The sequence below is a fragment of the Oratosquilla oratoria genome, chromosome 13 (genome assembly GCF_046742065.1).
Source record: "Oratosquilla oratoria isolate Oo_2021 chromosome 13, ASM4674206v1, whole genome shotgun sequence".
Classification (NCBI taxonomy): domain Eukaryota; kingdom Metazoa; phylum Arthropoda; class Malacostraca; order Stomatopoda; family Squillidae; genus Oratosquilla; species Oratosquilla oratoria.
The window spans coordinates 42,789,503-42,811,370 of NC_134789.1; the positions used below are offsets into that span (position 1 = coordinate 42,789,503).

Here is a 21,868-nt window from a genome sequence, read left to right on the forward strand (position 1 = left end):
GGTGAAGCTGGGAAGGGGGATGTGGGTCTTTGTAAGTGCGTATCGGCTTGGTAGTGAGAAGAGGATAGAGGAAAGGGAGGCTTTTTGGGTAGATTTTAAGTGAGTGCATAGAGGGATTAGGGAGAAATGTCAATGTAAATGTATTGGGAGACCTTAATGCTAGGGTAGGAAACAAACCAATAGACAGAGTGATTGGGAAGTATGGAGTTCCAGGTAAAAATCGTAGTGGAGAATTGATGGTGGAGCTGTGTCTCGAAAGAGAGTTGATGATAACAAATACAATGTTTAGGAAGAAAGTCAAGCATAAGTACACATGGGAGAGGGTAGTGGAGGGAAGGGTGGTAGATAGAGCGTTAATGGACTATATAATGGTGACCAGGAGTATGGTAGGAAGAGTTAAGGATGTACATGTTCTCAGGGGAGAGTGGGGAATATCACATCATTTTCTGGTTGAAGGTAAATTGAGAGTGGAGATTAGGTGGAGAAAGAGGAAAAGGGCAGAAGGTAGAGAGGTAGTTAGAGCGAACTACTTAAATGAGAAAGAAAAGGAGTATAAGAAGCTGAGAGAGGAGTGGGAGGTATAGAAGGATAGAGTAGAACTAGGAGTGGAGGAGGAATGGAGATGGTTCAAGGAGGGAGTCATAAGGTGTGCAAAGATGGTATGTGAAATAAGGAGGGTGGGAGGAAATAGAAGGAAGGGTAGTGAATGGTGGGATGAGGAAGCAAAGAAGGCTGTAGAAGAGAAGAAGCAGGCTTTCATAGATTGGCTACAAATTAGGACGAGGGAATCATACAAGAGGTACAAAGTAAAGGGAAGAGAAGTCAAGCATAAGACAAAGGAGGCAAAGAGGAGAGCAGATGTGAAATGGGGTAAGAGTATGACGGGAAATTTTGAAAGTAATAAAAAGATGTTTTGGAGATAAATTAACCCCTTCGATACGGGCCACATCGCATGTCTAGTAGTATTAGCTGCCAGACATGCAATGTTGCGTCATAATACTCGCATTATAAAAAATAGTCACTGCTCTATCGCTCGTTCTCTTTCACTGTGAATTTTGATAACCATAGAAAATATGATGAAGCCAGTTTACAGTATGGGGGTCACGCAGGTATAACTACAATAAATATAATCAAGCATCAACGTCGGCATCCTCGTGTACCCACTTGCTCCTCATGACGCCTATGTAGGCGTCACCGTATGGTAGGGGTTAAAAGGAAGAGGAGGCAAATCAAATAAGAAGAAATGGTAAAAGTTGCAGATGGAGAGATGATAATGGAAGAGAAGACAGAGAGAGGAAGGTGGGCAGAGTATTTTAGGAGTTGCTAAATGTGAAGAAGGATAGGGAGGGAAAGGTAGCTGCAGTGGGAAGCGCCAAGAAAATGACCGTGATGAGTGAGGAAAATGGAGGAGAAATGGGGAAAGATGAAGTGAAAGCAACTGTTGATGATGAGAGCAGGTAAGGCACCTGGGTTGGATGGATGCCATGCAGAATGTCTGAAAACAGGAGGTACAGTGAGGTTATTTGATGTTTGTTTAAGAGAGGGTAGAGTGCCGGAGGACTGGAGGTGTGCCTGTATAGTTGCACTTTACAAAGGAAAGGGGGACAAGTGTGAGTGTAGTAGTTTCAGAGGGATCAGCTTGTTGAGTGTAGTTGGGAGGGCTTATGGGATGGTCTTGATTGAGAGGATTAGGAGAGGAACAGAGGGAGTAATTGGTGAGGAACAGTGTGGTTTTATGACAGGTAGGGGTTGTGTAGATCAGGTTTTTGTGGTAAGACAGATATGTGAGAAAGCTATATGAAAAGGTAAGGATGTTTTTGGGGGCTTTTATGGATTTGGAAAACGCTTAGGACAGGGTAGACAGGAAGGCACTGTGGGAGGTATTACAGATATTTGGGATTGGAGGAAAGCTGTTAAGAGCAGTCAAAAGTTTTTATGAGAGTAGTAGAGCTTGTGTTAGGATTAGAAATGGAGAGTGAATGGTTTGAGGTAAAGGTGAGACTTTGTCAGGGATGTGTTATGTCGCCCTGGCTGTTCAATCTATACATTGATGGGGTGGTGCGAGAGGTGAATGCAAGGGGGTCAGGGGTTGGAGATGGTTAAAGAAAATGGAGAAAGGTGGGAAATAAGCCAATTGTTGTTTGTGAACAACACTGCACTTGTAGCAGGATCAGAGGAGGGATTGAGGAAATTAGTGACAGAGTTTGAGAAGATGTGTAAAAGAAGGAAGCTGAAGATAAATGTGGGTAAAAGTAAGGTAATAAGATGTACAAGGGGAGAGAGTGGCAGCAGGCTGGAAGTGAGTATTAAGGGAGACTGGAGGAAGTGGATAATTTTAGATACTTGGGTGCAAATGTGGCAGGAAAGGGAAGAGTGGAGGTGGAGGTAGAATGTAGATTGAAAGAAGCGAGTAAATGCCTTGGTGGATTAAAAAGTGTAATGAGAAATAGACATCTGGGAATGGATGCTAAGAGGAGGTTATATGAAGGAGTGATTATGCCAACAGCACTGTACAGGGCAGAAACATGGAACATAAGTGAGGAAGAGAGAAGGAGTTTGAATGTGTGTGAAATGAAATGTCTGAGAAGTATGATAGGGGTTACTAGGCTGGATAGAGTGAGAAATGAGATGAGGAGGAGAACAGGGGTGGAAAGGGAGTTGGGAGATAGGGTTGATGAAAGAGTATTAGGATGGTTTGGACACATGGAAAGTATGAGTGAAGAAAGATTAGTAAAAGAAGTGAGATGGATGGACAGGGTAAAAGGGGCATTATGAAAGAGACGAATGTCTGTTGAGGAAGGACAGGAGAGGAAAGAAGATAGGGGTGAATGGAGAAGGGTTGTGTATGGATGATATTGTGATGCATGAGGGGGAGTGGGTGGAGGATGGGGGTGAGGGAGTATGTATGAGAAATAAATTGACACGTCCTGAAAGGATTTCTCCCCATCTTCTCCTTTTCTGCATGAGAGGACGGAGAGGGGGGTGGCCAAATTAATGAAGCGGTCTTGCTGTGGATGTGTTGTCTTGCAACACTGCTTCTGACCCAGGGCAATGGACAGGATGCAGGGATGAACCGTCATCCAGGAGATGCCAAGATGTGAGGGAGGGTAGTGGAGATGTAGGGGATGGAATGGGTGGGAGTGGTTTCTATGCCTTTTTCTTTTTGGCTACCTCCCAAGTAAGGGGGGAAAAAAGCCTTTGGTATATGTATTTACCTAGTTGTATTATATGGGAAGGGGAGCTATGCTCATGGTGACCTATTTTTGTATCTCACATGATCAAGTTCCTTAAATTCTTGTATTGTGTTTGCACACACTATTTTTTTCATCCAATTTGCTCCATATATCTATCACGGTATGGGAAGCTGTTCTTTTTCAGGTCTCTTCTGTGGTTATCCTTTTCGATTTTCATTGCATGTCCTATTGTTTTTCCTGTCCCACTTTAATTTTTTCTTTCCTCATCATCTTTCAGCTTGTCATGTCGCTATATTCAACTCTTATTGTGATCATCTCTACCTTGATCTCTCCATATGTAACTTTTGTCACATTTAAAGTTTTTCTTAACCAGGAACATGACTCCATCTTGTTTCTCCTCCCTATTTCTAAGCCAGTGATTATGTAATCCATGTCCAACACAGGTACCAGTGAACCCCTTCATTTTTTCTCCACAATTCCCATTATGTCTGGTTTTGCTTCTGACAGGTAATCGTTTAATTCATTTAATCCTGAGATTAATCCATCTATGCTGGTATAAGCTAATTTTAATTAATTATTATTATTATTATATATATATATATATATATTTTTTAATATACTGTTTTTTCAGTCTTGTATCTAACACCCCCCCAATAGAACTGTATTATCTCAGTCTCTATACTTTTCTCAATTTTTCTCTAGCTTCATTTCTTAATGTCTTAATTTTTTCTCTTTCCTCATCATTCATGTCTCTTTTTATCCATAATTTTTTTATATTGTTCATTCCTTGCTAAGATTTCTTCCGCTGCCATTTGTGCCCTTAATTTGATATTTAGTGGTCGACTTTTTCCTTTTCCTTCTGCATATGTACCCATTCTGTGCACTTCTATTTCCTTTTCTGTTTCTTGCTCTTTATTTTGTACTACTTTTAGAACATTTCTTGTAAATTTTTTGTCTTTATCTCTCGGGAACCAATTTGGGTTATGTTTTTCCTTGAGTGCATATATTACTACATATTTACAGTATTTTTATTTTTTATTTATTTATTTTTTATTATTAGTTTTTGTTTATTTAATTTGTTTTTTATTATTATTATTATTATTATTTATTTATTTAGTTTTTATTATTATTATTATTATTTTTTTTTTCTGCTGTATCTCTTACTAGATATTTTCTTTAATTACCTCAATGACAGCATCTTCAGCCTTCTCCTGCATTTGTTGATGAACTGTTTCTGTAAAAATTACCTTATATTCTTTTTCTTCCAATCATTCCTGAGTTGTTGTTGTTGTTGTTGTAAATCATCATTTCCCATGCTTTTTTCCTGCTTCCACAGTCATTGATTTTATCAGTTCATCCACCTCTTTCCTTATGGTCTCGTTATGTGTTTTCATTACTTTTCAACCTCTCATTTTCACATTTTAACTTGGCCAGTTCTTTTTTTAGTGCACTTAACTTTTTATTTCTGTGTTTAGTTTTTATAAGTCACTCACTTCCATGTTTAGGTCTTTATTCATCTTCTATAGATTAATAGTTTCTTGCTTCCATGATTCGTTCATATTTCTCATGTCCCTCTCTGTATCTATAACTCTACTAAAAAGTCTTCTTTTATACCCACTAAATCCAGAGAAATGACCCTCATCGCCATTATCAAGTAGAAACCTTTTCATGCCTCTAGGTGACCTGAAGCCTATATATGCATTTTGCTTCACCCTTGTGCCAGTAGATGGCTCTGGGTACATGTTTATATTGTAACATGACGGACAGCCATCTTGGGGTTTCTCTGGCCAGTCATAGTTTTCTTCCATTTTACTTTAATTACACACTATTTACATCATAAATTAACCAATTCAGGTATCCACAAGCACTCCCCTTCCCATATATCACTCTATGTATTCTGTAATTGTATTACTGTTAAGACATTCCATTTTTAAAGTTTCTCAGCTCAAATTTATGCGTGTTGTCACTATGACAATTGATGTGTATGTATGTATGTACAAAATATCTCAATGAGGAGGGGGGAAGAAAGGAAAGAAATGGAGGAACTGACCTGCATAGACGAAGGCTCGCCTTGATATGCTCCCACTTCCGTGACTGGCGCCAAGCTCTACCTGATCACCATCCCATTACCCTCGACAATAGCTTTGCCCATCTAACCCCTTGCATGCAACCTCTCGTCCTAATCAAGTTACTAAAGTCAGATGTTCCTAATGACCTATATTTCTGGTGTTATGGGACTACTCCATTCCTCCTTTTTCTCTTCTTGAAATGTGGAATTTTTTTCAATAAACCAACTCGTAGTTCTGTCTCCAGACTCGGATGAGCTGATACCCAAAGTTAGGGGCATGCTTGCCTTTCCCACTAAAACCTGGAGGGTGTGGTAGGGGTGGCAAAGGGGTCCTGTTACTAAGAACAAAGTCACGTAGACAGACAGGAAGAAAGAAAGGGGGGATACACATCACAGCCTACGTCTAATTGGAACCATGGTTGAACTGATTCTGGATATATTACATGAATCTAACAAATATACCCCACCTAATATGGAAATAGAAATCCCGGCATTACACACATTTCCTACTCTATCCTCGTTACACTTGCCATAGTTCTTAAACATATTTCAAACATGTTTAGGCTTTTCCTTCCTGCCTCCTTCAAATTTCACATCAATAAGTGGAACCTTGGATAACTAACTTAATCCATTCTGTGACTGTTCTTAAACTGAAATGTTTGCTAACCAAAATCATAACAGCAAATGCACCAGAGCACCACTGAGCCTATGGGATTGTGTGTACAGGTGTATGTATATATTCACACCTAGAAGTATTGTTCATTAATTAAGAGACAAAAAAAATCACAAAACTTGTTCATCAACCAATTTTTTAATTGGGGTGTTTGTTATCCAAGGTTCAACTCCATACAAGATGACAGTATTTGCAAAAAGTTTACGAAAATAGCTTTTAACCTTTTAAGGGTGATAGGTTTTCCCTCAACTATACAATTTTTTTTTTGCAGTAGCCAGAAAAAACATACAGAATAACAATACTTGTGAATGGATTGATTGGCTTTCTTCCAAGTCCTGACACTGTATCTATACCTACCATTTTGAGTGCAGTAACACTCAACTTATTATTTAATGAAGCAGTCCCTCCCCTTCCCCTTACAAAAACAACTGTTTGACCCTCTTGAGTTATCTGGTCACAATAGAACCAGAGGTGGCCATACATGTTAGGTGGCCCTGTATGACCAATCTTGGAGAGGAATGTTCATCTCCAAAGCTCATCAACAACCTCAACTCCACCCAGAGGTGCTGCCACAAAGGGGTTGGCACTCCATTAACTGGGCCCATTCACTGTAATATGATTTTTTTTCACTATTTGTCCATCATTTTGTCACATAAGGAGAACTGGTATCAGGGGACAGTTACAATACTCTCTTCCTTCTCCCAACCAGTAACATGGAAACAACCCCACACTTAGTGTGGATGACAGGCCAGAGTTTCTGCCTGGAGAGATCTACAGGAGGGCCAAAGGAGCCTCGAGTATCCAGTCACAGAAATTTGAAGCAAGAATTAATTGATCATCTTTTGGGTCACATAACCACAAACTTCTTTCTATTACGTTAGAGTGAGCTGAGCTGCCAGCACCATTGCTTCCTAACTTTTTAACTGACACTTTCAGGAATCATAGTGGACATCCTCAAGCCAGATGTGTGCTGACTTTCCATGGGATGGCTGGTACTTCTCCTCTCTTGATGTCTCAGCCAATGTTGAAAGCATTGTTGAGGTTACACTGTTTGGGATGAGTGCACATGTGCCACCTTCTACTAAAAAAGATTTCTCCTCTCAACCCTGGTTTCTGTTTTCTTGCATGCTGTGAGAGGGACAAGGCATATCATGATGATTAAAATCTCCAGTCATTCTCTGCTTTCATTGCTTCAGTTGTAAAGATATGCTTTGTAAGGTCATAGTTTTATTTCCAGAAAAAGCACTGATCAAAGTAAATCTTCCTGGTTCCTTAGCCAGAAATTTCTTGTAATTTCTTTAATTCGTAGTTTCCATCTCATTTTCTTGTAGATATTTATTGAATGTTTCTTCTGATAGAACATTCCATTTGGGACCATTTCCATCAAATCTAACAACTTCAAATGATAACGATAATTGTTGCCTTGAGTTTTGCTGACTGGAAACATGCAGCCCCACAATGGCTGGCATCAGCCCTTGGACCCAACTATAGATCTCTAGAAAGAGTCTTTGGACTTTGTCACCAACTTATGGAAGTAGAAGGAGAGCAGTCTTGGGTAGTGTGAAAAGGTGGAGAAATTAGTCAAAGTTGGCTGATTTGATTGATTGATTGATTGATAGATAGAGATCTTGGGCCTAGTCTAGAGACTGAGTGCCAGCCCTTCAGGGTGCATTTCCACATGGAAATGAGAATGTTGACAGGCTTTGAAAACAGGCTGTAGAGAGATGATTCTCTCTAACACCCATCTCACAGGACCACCACTTAAAGGTACCCACCATGTCCAAATCCAAATTTGTGGCACGTGTACCTGCAACTCTAACTGATCCCTTGGTTTCCCTTATTCTTTATGTTCACAAGGTTCATGTTGTGCTGCACAGACTTTGTTAAAGCACATGGGTAAGAAAAAATACCCCTCACATTTTGAGCATGTATGCTGTTGAAGTGGCCCCAGTGTTTGCTTGATATTTTTGGTTCTTCCTGAAATTACATAATTTCACATTTTAATCCTTTCATGGTACAAAGGGTGTCTTTTGGCTGAATAAGGTCACCTGGTGGAGGCCAGAATAAAAGTACATCACATTAGTTGTGAAAAGGGTCTTTAACATCTGTTTAATTCTTTCACCGCATAGGGAGGTTTCCCTTGGCTGATTTGCCAAGTGGTAGCCAGACTAAAGGTATAAGCTGTGAAAATGTTTAAAGCAGACCCACGCTTAACAAGGTCTACTACACTAGTCCCATCATGTGAATATGCAAGAGATGAATTTTGGGAAATTACCAGGTATCCAATAATGTGAATTTGCTTTATGTAAATATTGCACTTGATTGATTTGTAAGAAGTTGTTCCTGAGGTGCATCTGAAATGGTACAAACAATAGTTTCACATTTTCATTCAATACACCAAAGAAAGTACCACAGTATATAGTAATATATAAAGTAATAACTACACAAAACTTGTATAGCTGTGAAATTTTTAATACATAAAATGGGGACATTGTAGAAAAAGATTGATCATGCGTAAATTTGTGTACTGGGAGAGACCTGTGTAACAAGGGACTGGTGTAATGGGATTCCTTTCAATGCCTTCCTTGTCCATTAGTTATACTTTACCCCAATAACCACAAATCACCCCACTCACTAAATGGACATGGCCTACCATAATTATAGTCCCATCATACTAAGTCTTGCATATAACATGCATGTCATTTTCCATACAAGGAATGTCACAATGAAAGCATATATGAAATTTGGTTTACAGTTTGTGCACAAAAATGCTCAAGGTGATCCATAAGCAGATGTGCACCTTCTTTTCAGCTGTGTATCTACTGCCTCATTAACCTCTTCAATATGAGTCAGATTCTAGTGGGTAGCATCGTATGCCTAATGTACCATGCATCATACTACTGGCGTTATAGAATATAAGTCACTGCAGTATTACTTCTTCTTTCACTCTGAATAATAATAAACATGGAAAACATGATCAAACCAGTTTACAACTACAAAATAGATATAATCAAGACGCCAGTGACGGCATTCTCATATGCCCACTCGCACCTCATGACCCCTGCATAGGCATCATTGTATCGAAGAGGTTAATGACCTTTGATCAGTAACACAAGTAGAATTTTTTTTTATTTCAAAACTCCTATAACTTCATACCACAGTCATCCTACACCATATAATACTATACTGTTACTATTTATATTTTAATTTGTGTTGGCTACTTCCCTTATAAGGGGGAAGAGGCTTTCAGTTTATTGGATAGCCCTCAGTATCAATTATGACACTAGAGTTTGAGGAAACTTATCAACCTTGCAGGCTCCTGCCAGAGGTCCTCCACTCCATATACATTGCATCTATACCCATTTGTATTTACTTAATTGTGAAATGCAGGAAAGGAAATGTACTCAGTCCCAATTTCCCTCCCCCCTCCAATGCTTTGTCCACCAGAGATTATACCGTGCAGTTGTTAGCAGTCAAATTGGTTCCCAGCTTAGCAGATAAACTATACAAGGAGACAATAGAAGCATTGTACCTACCATCATTAACAGAGTAGAGAATATGTTGACATGATAGTGGGCAAGTCATTGAAAGAGGAGCAGACAAAAATTGTAGAAAAATTTAGTTTGGGACAGGGAGGTGTTACAGGATCATAAGAACAAATCGAAAAGTCATTATCCCTGACGGATATCAAACAGTTTTCCATACTATACAAGATTTTAAGATAAAACTTAATGCGGAGAGATACAAAGACGGGTCACCACGAGCATAGCTCCCCTCCCGTATATTACAACTAGGTAAATACATGTGCGTCAATTCAGGAATAACCCAAATAATTATATAGCCGAAGATAAAAACATAAATTATTTTAAAGATAGGACTGATAGGTGAAGAAAGAGATGGGATTCTATGAGCATTATCTCCTTTCTTGTGTTCTACAATTAGGTAGGTACATGATACATATGTGCAATGATATATATGCATGTTGGACATTTCAGAAATCATACTTAAGGTGTGTTTATACCCATCATACTTTTTCATTGTTGTTTCTTGTTGGGACCTGTGTTGTGCTTCCAAATTCACATGCCTGGTGGTTCTTCCACATAGGGATGCATAATTTTTACCTCTCATTCAGGACAAAGTGGGAGTTGCAGTTGACTGGAGTGTGAATTTTGCATTGTGAGGATGTGTGTGTATTACATGTAAGAATTATAATTGTAAGTCTATTTGCTTGCCAGTACTTTATTCTGTTTTGATATGTAAGTGTGTATCTTGTAGATATTGTGATTATGCAGATAATGTTTGCTCATGAATATAATTTTTTTTCTTTAGGCATATATATCATCGATTGCATAATATATGAATGAGCAGCAAGTAAAGTGGTTCTCAGCCTTGCAGAGAAACCATTTCATGAGAGCCTAGAAGTGCTGGACATGACATGGAGGGAGAGAGGAAGCAAGATAGAAAGAGGGAGGAAGATAGAGAGAGAGAGAGAATGAGAGAGGGAGAACAAGAATGAGAAGGGAAGCAAGAGAGAGAGGTGGAGAGAGAGAGAGAAAGGTAGAGAGAGAAAGAGAAAGAAGTGGGGAAAGAGAGAAAAAGAGGTGGGGAGAGAGAAAAAGAGGTGGGGAGAGAGAGAAAAAGAGATGGAGAAAAAAAAAGAAAAAGAGAGGGAGAAAGAAAAAAGAGGGAGAGATGAAAGAGGGGGAAAGGGAAGAAGAGGGGGGAGAGAAAGAGAAGGCCAGAAAGAAATGGAGGGCAAGAGAGAGAGGTAATATGATTGTGTTCAGGTCATTCAAGAGAGTGAGCAAAACAAAACTGACATATCTCTTAGTTTAGGGTGGAAGGGCATCAAGAAGTCATGTGAATTGATTGAACAAATTACATCTCTGAAGAATGTTTGGAAACATTAAGTTGTTTTTTCTTTACTAGGGGTCTATTTTGGATTTTTAAGCAAGACTGAGGGATTATTCATACTATTTGAATACAAGATTTAAATTCATGACTGACTGTGAAAACTTCATTCACCTCTTTAGCTTATTATCTGTGTAAGAGTTCATTCCATTAGTTGTTCATAGTTCTAACTACTTTAGAAAGTTTACATGCATTTTGTCTGATAGAAAATTTTCAGAAATATTTCATTGTAAGACTTGTAGCCCACCTACTTTCTGCGATTTCCAGGTTCTTCAGTTGCTTCTTTTTCACTTTTCAGTCTCCCGATGCAATTATTTCTCTCACTCTACAATGTACATACATAGATATACCAAGGCCTATTCCCCCTTTCAAGGGAGGTAGCCAAAAAGAAAGTCATAAAATCATTCCCACCCATTCCATCCCTAAATGCACTCCACTCCCCTCCACCTTCCCTCTTATCTTAGCACCTCCTGTACAATGTACCTTCCGTAAAACCACTAGCTCTGCTAATTCTAATCCTATCAAGTTTACCCTTGCACCTTCTTGTTCCACATACGCACTGACTCGCACACACCCTTGCACCCCTATCCGTACCACATTCACCATAAGGTTGAGTTGTGCAACCTTCATCCTATATTGGTATGACAACCATGAAGCTGTCACGTAGACTGTCATACCATCTGACAGCAGGTGCTCCTAAGAGTCACTCCAAAGATACTCACCACACCATCTTACGAAGGGAAACCCTGGTCAACAACACTGAAATTTTAACCACACACCAAGACCCGAGAAGACTACCTATCCTGGAGGCTCTGTTCATAAAAGATCTTTCCCCAAATCTCAATGTACAAGCCCATGACCTGCAAGTGTTACCCAGCGTTAGGAGGTCCGCCCATTACAGTGCTGGGGTGCAAACTGATGTCACGCACCGCTCAGCCAATGGGAGAACAGACCGTACGTAACCCGCAGCAATCCAGCCAATCATCATCCACCTTCCATATATAAAAGTTGCTGATATTCATAGAATCTTCATTACTTCAATTGCCACTGAAGAAGCACCAGGAGGTGCGAAAACGCGTTTTGGCTTTCGACTATGCCTATTTATATATCATGGCATACGGCGATTTACTCAGACTCCTGCCTATGGAAGGCAAAGTCTCCTTACGAAAGAGAGAGAAGATTGACAAAAAGCTTTGTCACAACAAGCTTGCCATTTCATTTAATGAAATATGCTTGAGAGAGAATCTCCTGCCCATTTATACGAAGAATATATATATATATATATATATATATATATATTAGAAGGAATTGAAGCCTTCATATGCCATGGAATATCTCCTCAACATCTCTTGTGCCTTGAATACTTTTGAATTTTCTTTAGTTGAATTTCCTTCTAGGTATGTGTCCTTGTTTCATCCCCACTTGTTTTGTTTGTCTTCCTTTCTGTCTGTCTCTATCTCACTCTCTATCAATCTCTCAACCATATTCTTTGACCGAAGATTGGAGGGATGGAGTGAAAGTGGGTTTGAACAAGAATGGAATGATTGTTGAACAAGAAAGGGAGAAGGCAGGGGAGATTGGCTGTGTATGGATGACTCTTTGATGTAACTCGAAGTTATTTCTCCCTGTCTTCTCCATTTTCTGCATGAGGGGACGGAGAGAGGGTTGCTGATTACCTAAGTGAAGCAGCCTTGCTGTGGATGTACTGTCTTGCTACATTGCTTCTGACCCAGGCAGTGGGCAGGGACAGGAATGACTCATCCATGAGGAGCTAAAATGAGAGGGAAATGAGGGTGGTGGGTGCGAGTGGGTGCATGCCTTTGACTTGGCTACCTCCCTAATAAGAGGGAAGAAGCCCTTGGCGTATATATAAATATTCTTCTCCCTTAGTTTTTGCGATTTTGTTCTTCCATGTCTCCCACTGTTTCTCCATCTTAATTTTATGTATTTACCTTCAGTTTCACCAGTACATCTACATTAGCTTCGATTTCACTTTTGTATATTGTAGTATCCACCTTTAAAGCTACTCATTGTACCACATCTGATATACAGCATTCATCCATTCATTCAACAATACAGGTACTAAAATCTTGTCTAGTACTGTACTTGTAGATTTTTTCTTTCACTATGTATGCTTCTTAATTATATTTATTTTATTTTGTTTTATTATTATTATTATTATTATTATTATTATTATTCTAAGTGACTCATCATCCATGTGGTGCTAAAATAAAAGGAAAAACAAAGGGGGGTAGGATAGGTGTACCTTGGCCGGCTACCTCCCATATAAAGGGGAATGAGCCTTTGATATATAGATATAAAAAGAATAATAAAAAAATATAGTTACCATTCTTTCTGTCTGTGCATAGCTGCAACATTTCTATTATTCTTTTACAGTGTCCTCTACAAATTTACCTAATTTTCTTTCACAATCCTTTTTTGAATTTTCAACAATATCTTCCATCATCAGCACCTTGCATTTCTCATAAAGTCCTTCTATTACTTCATCCAGTTTACATAAATGTAGGGTCCAATGATGGGTGCCTGCTTGTGGTTGTCCTGCAAGATGGACAGTGGTGTTACCCACTTTCAAAACCCACCAACCTCCTTGCCTCATCAGGAGGTGCAGTCCAGAGGGGTTGATACTGTCTGTGGTTTGTTCCCAAAATCTTTGTCAATTTCAATTGTATTTTATACACTATTCACACATAGAGAACTGACATCCATCAACTGCTCCTCTCCTACAAATTTCAGTCAGTAACATAGAAACGGTTCCACACCAATATAAACCAGACAGCAGGCTAAAGTTTCATCCTAGAGAGGTCTGTAGTAGGGCCCAAGGACTGTTGCCTCAGTGAAGCTGCAAGTTTACCATTTTGTGAAACTCGAAGCAGCAGTTTTTATTGTCATTTCTTTTATTATTATTATTATTGTTATTATAATAATCATAATTATTATTTTGATCAGTTTACACTTATTTCTAGGTCTTCCTACCTCAATCCTTCCATCCATGATCTGTGTATTTTCATCCCACATTCATTAATTCTTTGCATGTCCATGCCAACTCAACTTTGCTGTGTTCTCCAACACATAAATTAAAATAACGTGTTGTATGTCGCTAGTTTGAATAGAAAGTGCAAGAGAAAAAAATCTTAGGCTAACCTTGAAAAATCAAGACAATTTCAGTTTGTTTTTAGGTCATGCCATTTATTTTGTTATGTATGGGGATTTGGAAAGCAAAATTTTCTAAAGAAGTTAAAGATGTATTGGACAGTTATGTGAGCTTAGCATTTAAGTCAAAGGCCTTATCTAGTTAACTCGTATTACTGACTAATACATACTTACATTTCTTTGTGAATTTTGCCTTCAGTATTCTCATAACACATGCTATGTTGTTTTCACATCAGGGACATTGTGGAAGGTGAGCGTGAGGGCAGAACTTACAGAGCCTTTGCTTGGTAGGTGTTGTAACCCTCCATGTTTAACCCACGGCTTTCTAATTGTCTGGATGGAGTATAACATAACCACATACTTAGGAACATAGTAGATGTACTTAACAAATACAGTTGTAATTACCTATCACTTTCAATGAACCCTAACTTTTTATTCATAACATGGTGCAGGACATCTGATCTCACTTAGTGTGTGCCTTTGTATATTTCAGACACCTTTTTGTAAATGAATTAGTATATTTTTATATCAGACACCTTTTTGAAATGGATTAGTATATTTTTCTATTTCAATTTCACAACTAGGTCATGGCAGTTCCAATATATACATAGTTTTTTTTATACCAGATTTATATAAAACTTGAAATGATCTGTGTATTGTCATAAAAGAAAAGGTGGAATATGTACCAATTTAGAATATATTCAATCCAGTCATGCCATATAAATGTGTTGATTTTATTTTCAAGAATACCATAAATATATGAAAAGTGTACAAATAACCCATTCAATTAAAAATCAAACTGTTAATTAGTCCTATATTTTAGTTGTTGTTTTTTCTGTATGATATTTAATTGGAATTATTATTCCCCTTCATAGTATCGTCCCAAGGTTTGATTTTGTGTTGTTACCAATCATACATGTCCTATCACATTTGCTCCTTGCAAAACATGACTTAGATCCAGATGCAACAGCCCTTGTATTACAAACTATAATGTAATTTTACAATGTATAATGCTAGTTGTTCTTTTACTCTAGAATGTTTTAGTCCCAATTTCATACTTTCCTTTTGTTGTGAAAGTTTTCAAATTTCAAATATTCAAGAAAAATATGAATTGTCATGTAACTATTACATTTTATCAAACTATTTTGTATTGTCTATTTGTTCTGTATGTACCACTCACCTAAGCATTCTGAAGCACCATTTAAGTTGAAACTAGGTGTTATGAGTATCCAGTTGGGCACCAAATGGCCTCAAATAGTTGTTTCTTCTTTGCATTTGCCAGTTCTGTAATGAATAGGTGTTGCAGCCAGAATATTTATATTAGGGTGCAGTAATATAGACATTTTATTTAATCAGTTTCCAGTATATAATTAATTGATATGTTCACTTTTTTTTTTTTTTTTTCTTTTTTTTCTTTATTTTATTTTATGTATTTTCCCCTCTTCCTTTCTTTTCTTCATCTTCTGCTGCATCTGTTTCTCCTTTCTATTTTCCCCCACCAAAATAGTTCAAATGAAAGTATGGCATTTTCCAAGCTTTTAATTCTACATTAATGCATCAGCTCTGGCTTATTTCCATCACCACAGTCATAAATATTACCATTTGCTTATAGTTTTTGTAAAAGACTACTTGTCACAACATTTGGTTCATTTACTGGTACTGCATGACTACTGACACAGGCTTTACTCAAATATATACCTAATGTTAGCACATTGCAGAAGAGGAAGAAGAAAGAAGAAATGCTCTGGCAGTCCTTGTGTAGAATAGTGCAATAATTGTTGCATAACATTTATACTTGAAGACAACGTACAATCGGTGCGTTACCCTGATTCTCTTGCAGGAGACTTGTGACCACCAGGAAATCAGCCACACCATTGCTTCAGTCCATAAGTCACTCAGTTATGTGATTTAGATTTTGTGTTGCTTTCTAGAAAGAATGAACTTAATACACTGTAGCATAAGATCCCTTGTATACTCTATATGTTGATAACATCTAGGGCAATCAATGTACAGGGTGTTTGGGATAAATTTGATCATTTTTTTTATCTTCAGTCATTTCGGAACCATTTGAAGGATTTAATAGCAGTAAAGTGCAACGGATAGCTGATTCTGTGTACTATTGGTGGGTGTGAGAGCTAGAGAGCATGGATGACTGGAATGCACTGGAATATTTGAAGGGTGACCTGCATCATGATGATTCATGCCAGATTAAAAAATTCGGAAATTTTGGCTGCAGCTCAGTGCTCCTTGAATATCATGATGGCCATGAGATGTGAGCTGTAGAATTGCAACAGAGATAAGGAAGCAGTAGCTAGCAGGAAGGATCATAGAAGGTGTTCTGACTTTGTCCATACAATGAAATTTGGCAAGAAGCTGCAAAAAAAGGTGCAGCAAGATCCAGGTAAGGTAATGTGGACCTTGGCGAGAGAGATGGCCGTTGGAGTGGCGACTATGAAAAAAGCACTGAACAAGGATCTTTGCTACTCCTCATACAAGAGGCACAATGGCCAATTACTCACCAAGACCCAAGAGAACACCTTTACAAAAGCCAAGAAACATCCACTTGAGCCAGGGATGCTCTGGTTCTTCTGAGAGGAGAAGAACTTCTGCCAGAACCAGTTGCACAACACAGAACAGGTGGCTAGCCTACAGTCTGCATGAAGTCCCATGCTTCATGAAGACCAAGTTCCCTCAAAATGTGATGGTCTTTGGATGTGTTTCTAGTGAAGGCCATGTCATGATGCCCCACATCTTTGAAGAGGGACTCTGACTCACTTCAGATGGCTATATTGAGATCCTGTGGAGAGGGTGGCTGCGGGAAGACCATACATGTGGCAGCAGGACTCAGCTCTGTCACACCTCCAGGAAAACCCAGAAGTGGCCGTCTGAGAGCTTCACGACTTCACCAGTCCCAACATCTGGCCCCCAACTCACCTGATTGCAACCCCATGGAATATTGTGTGGGGCACAGTTGAAAGACACCAATTGTACCACCTGCAATACCAAGGATGAGCTGATTGCCAGGATCAAATTGGTGTTCAGGCATCTCTTGAAGGACTCTGTGAAGGCAGTGTGCTAGAGGTTCAGGTCCTGTGTGGAGGCTGTGGTGGAGGCTCAGGGTGGTTTCTTTGAGTGAGCTGTATTTGGCAAAAGATCCTCTAAGAGATGCACTTTGAATTTTGAGAATACATCAATTTTTGGCCAAGATGTGTTTTTCTTTCCTTTCCGAAAAAGTGTCAAATTTATCCTGAACACTGTATGTTGCCAGGCTAATTCTGTGGTAGTAATGTTTCAGGGGATTGGGTGGTAATGGTAACCCAATCAGGTGTGCCAGAGCAATTCTTGCTTGTCTTTGAAATTATTTTTGGAGTTCAGTTAAGTATAGAATTTGGCAGTCAGTGAAGAGGTTTTTACCTTTTTCTTGTTTTTCTCTTCTTTTATTAGCTTGCTTTCTTTTTTCTGAGTGTGTATGTATTTATCTAATTGTAGTATACAGGAAATAGCTGTACTCATGGGTCCTGTCTTTTTCTTCATCTTTCACACTTAATATTTTGGCAGTGTAAGATGCCAGGAGAATGTGATGGGAGAGGAGAACGAAAATGCTATAGCAAAAGAAGAGATAAAGTGCATTGAAAGATGGAAGTTGGTAAGGCACCTGGAATAGATGGTTATGTGGAATATCTGAAGAGAGTAATAGTTACAATGGAATGGATGGTAAGAGGTGAGACAGAACAGGAGGTGCAGCCTTGAGGGGCTAACACATTCTCTGTACTAGGCACAAGATCTCTCTATGAACTTAACCTGTATTTCTTGTGGATTTTCACACATGGAGAACTACTAGCCAGCAACTGCTCCCCTTTTCCTATTACTTTCAGTCAGCAACATAGAAACACTCCCACACTAATACACCAGACAGCAATCCAAAGTTTCTTCTCAGAGAAGTTTGCAGGATGCCCCAACTACTGTGGAGCTGGATGTCTTCCACTCGTTGAAGCTCAAGACAAGAATTATCCACCCCAGTACTTCACAACAGTTTCATGTAAAAATGTGTTCACAGGTAACAAAACAACCCTTCCTGTACTTCACCAGACTCCCCCAGAAATTAGCCAAGTAGAAAAATTGCTCCAAGACAAGCAAGAATTGCACTGCTATGCTTGTGTGTATTCTGAAACTACCATCACAGAATCCATCTGGGTAACAGACACCAAATGCTCAAGATACAGAAGACATAGAGCACTTTATTCTGTACTGCCCTAAACTCACTCCAGATAGTTCAACAAAATCTTTTCATTGAGTAATTTATGAGCAGGAAGCTCGCTGGCTGAGCGGGTTAGGGCCTCGTTACTTGCGGCAAAGGTCGAGGTGAGGGCGGTTCGAATCCTACCACCAGCGAAGTTGAACTAAGGGCATGGTTCATTAAATTCCACGCTACAAAGCCCTCTGTGAGGGGCACCGTCCTAGCCTCCCAATAGGGGGGGGTTGTGTGTGTGTGACATTAAACCATATAATCAATTTATGGGCTGAATTTGTGGCTGTCGTTGGTTTCCTGAGGTCTGCAGGTCTGCAGGAGAATCAGGGCAACAGATGGAATGATTTCTGGATTAATATCAAAATATTAGAAATTTTCAGAAAATTATTTTGGTAATGTTTTTTAATTGTAGAATTATTTGTTTTTAAGTCCATTTCATATTTCAAAAAATAACACACTCCTTGTTCCAGCTGAAATGAAAATGGTGATTATTTTGAAATGCTGTATTTTAGAATGTTATTAGTTTATATAGTATTTCTTTGATACAAGGGAATTAAGAAATTCAACTGTAGAACATTTGATTTAGAAGTATGGATTGTCTCTAGGAAATGTTCATATTACTATTATTAACACAAAACTGATCTGTCTTAAATCTGCTTGACCAGCCTATACTATTAAATAACCACCATTGGTGGTTTATTACATCTATTTCTATGTCAGTGCAACATTTTTATACCCAACAGATAATGTACTAACACTGCGAGATCCTTAATTTTCACATCCATGTTGACCTCCCCCAAAAGATAGCTTCCACGCATCTTCACTTTTTTTGCACTAACCCTCCCTTACAGCCAAAGTATTGTACTCGAAGACAAGAGTACAATCAGTGCTGCCTTACCCTCTCCAAAAATTAACATTTGTACTTTTTAGATTGTATTGAGAGATGATATACATCTGTGATAGAAATTGTTCATTTAGTAAATTGAAGAGGTGGATCAAAGTAAGGGTTGGTTATAGAGATGTCATCCATTCACTTTACTTTAAATGCAACTAAATACCCTGATACGGGAAAGGTTGCTCTTGGTGCATATCTAGAGCAGTTGCTTGCCTAAAACTAAGAGATGCATTTACATTATGGCAAAGTATATCAAAGAATGCATATCATCTGCTTATTGGAACTGCTTTCCAGAAAAATCTTATTTAATCAGTAGATTTTATTTATCCCAAACTAAAATGTTTTGATAAATGCAAATTTCATAAATTCATTTTGCTGTATAAAAGAAAAATTATATATGTATATCAATTGTTTCACAGATTTTGGAGTTATTTATTATTGTTTAAAAAGACATCAAGTTTGTGACCATTGTCCCCTTGAAATAATGAGTAATCTTGTGAATTTTATTTTACAGGGCCAACGAGTCTGATATTGAGAGAAAAAGAGAATTGTGGACTCAGGTGAAGGCAATTGAAACCAAACTGAGTCCATCAGAGTCAAGCTTCTTCCCCCAATTTTTCTTCAATGTAAATACACCTTTCAGAAATTCTGAAAATAAAGATAGCAAAGAGGATTAGAAAATAATAGAAAAAAAATGAAGACTGGTGCCAACAGACAAAAATGTGATAGGATATGGTGTAAAAGAAAGCTATGGTAAATTATAAGTTTGTCACACTCATTATCATTAGTGCCTTCTTGTATTATTTTGTACTTATCGATCAGTACATTTGATCTACTTTTGTTCCTGGTAATACAGATTTTTTATAACCTTGGATAATATTTTAAAGTATAAACGAGTCCCCTCCCCCCTCCTCCAATTATCAAAAGCACCCAGTGGTCAAATGAAATGGTTACCCTCCCTGCACTGGACAATGGGCCTAAAAGACCTCACAATTGACATGCACATAACCATCCTTGCACAAGACCTTGTTGTGTAGGCAAACCAGAAGCTGCACCACAAGCATAGCTCCCCTTCCCGTAAAATACAACTAGGTAAATACACTCGGAACAATTGTAGGCAAAGGATTTGGACAACTTTTACTTCTAAGAATCACACTCAACTCTTCCACATTGGTATCAAGCAGTTATAATAAACAAAAACCTGCAAACAATGCAAAATAAATCCAAACTAATTACTGCCTGCATCAAAACAAAATCAAAATCTTCTCCTTAGAGCAGCAATGAGCATGATATACACAATTCTATGCAAGAGCCCTTATTTACCCACCCACCCCTCATGTCATATCACAGATGCAGCCCACTATATACAACAATAAACAGCTCAACAGTTTTCTACTCAAACATCTACAACCTACTCTCAGTACTACCCCACATTAAGAAAAAGAACGGAGATAACAAAATTTAGGCCAATGTAAGAAATAAATTTCTTCACAATTTTTTTTTTTTACGGGCTGAACCTGTGGCCATAGCCATAGGTCTTCTGCAGGGGAGCATTTGGGGGGGTGCAATGGGTTGATTATCTTTTATTTTATTTGTTTTATTTTATTTTTAACCAGTGAAGATTTGTGGAATTCAATTTTTTTAATCAGTATAGGTTGACCATAGAAATTCATACTAACTGGTTTCCCACCATGCATAGACTGAATGTATTTACAAAACAAGAAAATGTATGAAAGGACATATAGTAATGATAAATACTTGTTGAAATTAGTACAGATTTGAACTTTTAATGCTCCTACAATCACATAGTACAATTTTCATTGTGTAAACATGGAATCAAGTCAATAGAGGGCCTAGGTTGTAAATTGCACAAGTTGGTGCTGGATTTTTACACTATTCATCTGCCACACAAATTAGCAACAAATATTTATTTTGTGATGCTCCTATGAACTTGCATGGATACATTGAGAAACAGTAGTGAGATGTGAATTTCTTGGGTCATCCTGTATATGTAAAAATATTTTTTACTTGTTCATTTATTTTTATCATTTTTAGTATACTTATTTTTAATGAGTGAGGTAACCTTAGCTCATGAATTCCTTGCCCAAGGTAGCTAATGTGGTGCATGGAATGTAAGTATGAAATGATAAATTATTTGGATTGAATGCTTTGTACATGGAGGGCATCTCAGGTTGATATGATGCAAGAAACTAGTATATTCTTTGTAATTACAAATGTATAGGTGTTTGTATATATACAATGTATATATCAAATATCAAAATATGAGAAGAGTGGAGAAATGCATTGCACCTCAAGTTGAAAAATGACAAGGTTTTAATTTCATTACTTGGTACTTGTAAATGATTATTGTTATTGTTATTATTACTCATGAAAGCTCATCATACTTCTGGGTTTTAATCACAAATAAAATGTTATAAATTTCCCTTATAGTAAAAGGTTTAAATGCTGAAAATGGAGAAAAAATTATGGTTACCTTCTAAAGGAAGTAAAGAAGCTTGATCTTGTTTTATTAGGAAAGAAGGAAATTGAAATGGTAGATTCCCACAAACTAATCTCAGTACTATGTTCCACTTGCTTTACAAGTTACAACAATGAAGACTTCTTTATCCTCAGACTTTTGTATAATTTTTGTAAACTTTACAATGGACAGTGTATGCTATTCATTGATTAAACATTTCTGTTTTTA

At 38.0% G+C, this 21,868-nt stretch overlaps 1 protein-coding gene across 9 annotated transcripts in view; it reads left to right on the forward strand.

The window, feature by feature from the left end:
• Nucleotides 1-21,868, forward strand: part of LOC143032405 (phosphatidylserine synthase 2-like) — a 120,767-nt gene extending 98,899 nt beyond the window's left edge. For 2 of the 9 annotated variants that reach the window (XM_076197135.1, XM_076197138.1), the window contains one exon: nt 19,676-21,868. In XM_076197135.1, coding sequence (XP_076053250.1) covers nt 19,676-19,838 — 163 coding nt within the window. In that variant the 3' untranslated portion in view covers nt 19,839-21,868. Of the gene's footprint in view, nt 1-6,871; nt 6,977-10,067; nt 10,147-14,253; nt 14,305-17,892; nt 18,075-19,675 lie in introns of those variants that run through there. The other 7 variants (XM_076197130.1, XM_076197136.1, XM_076197131.1 and 4 more) reach the window with 7 other exon arrangements.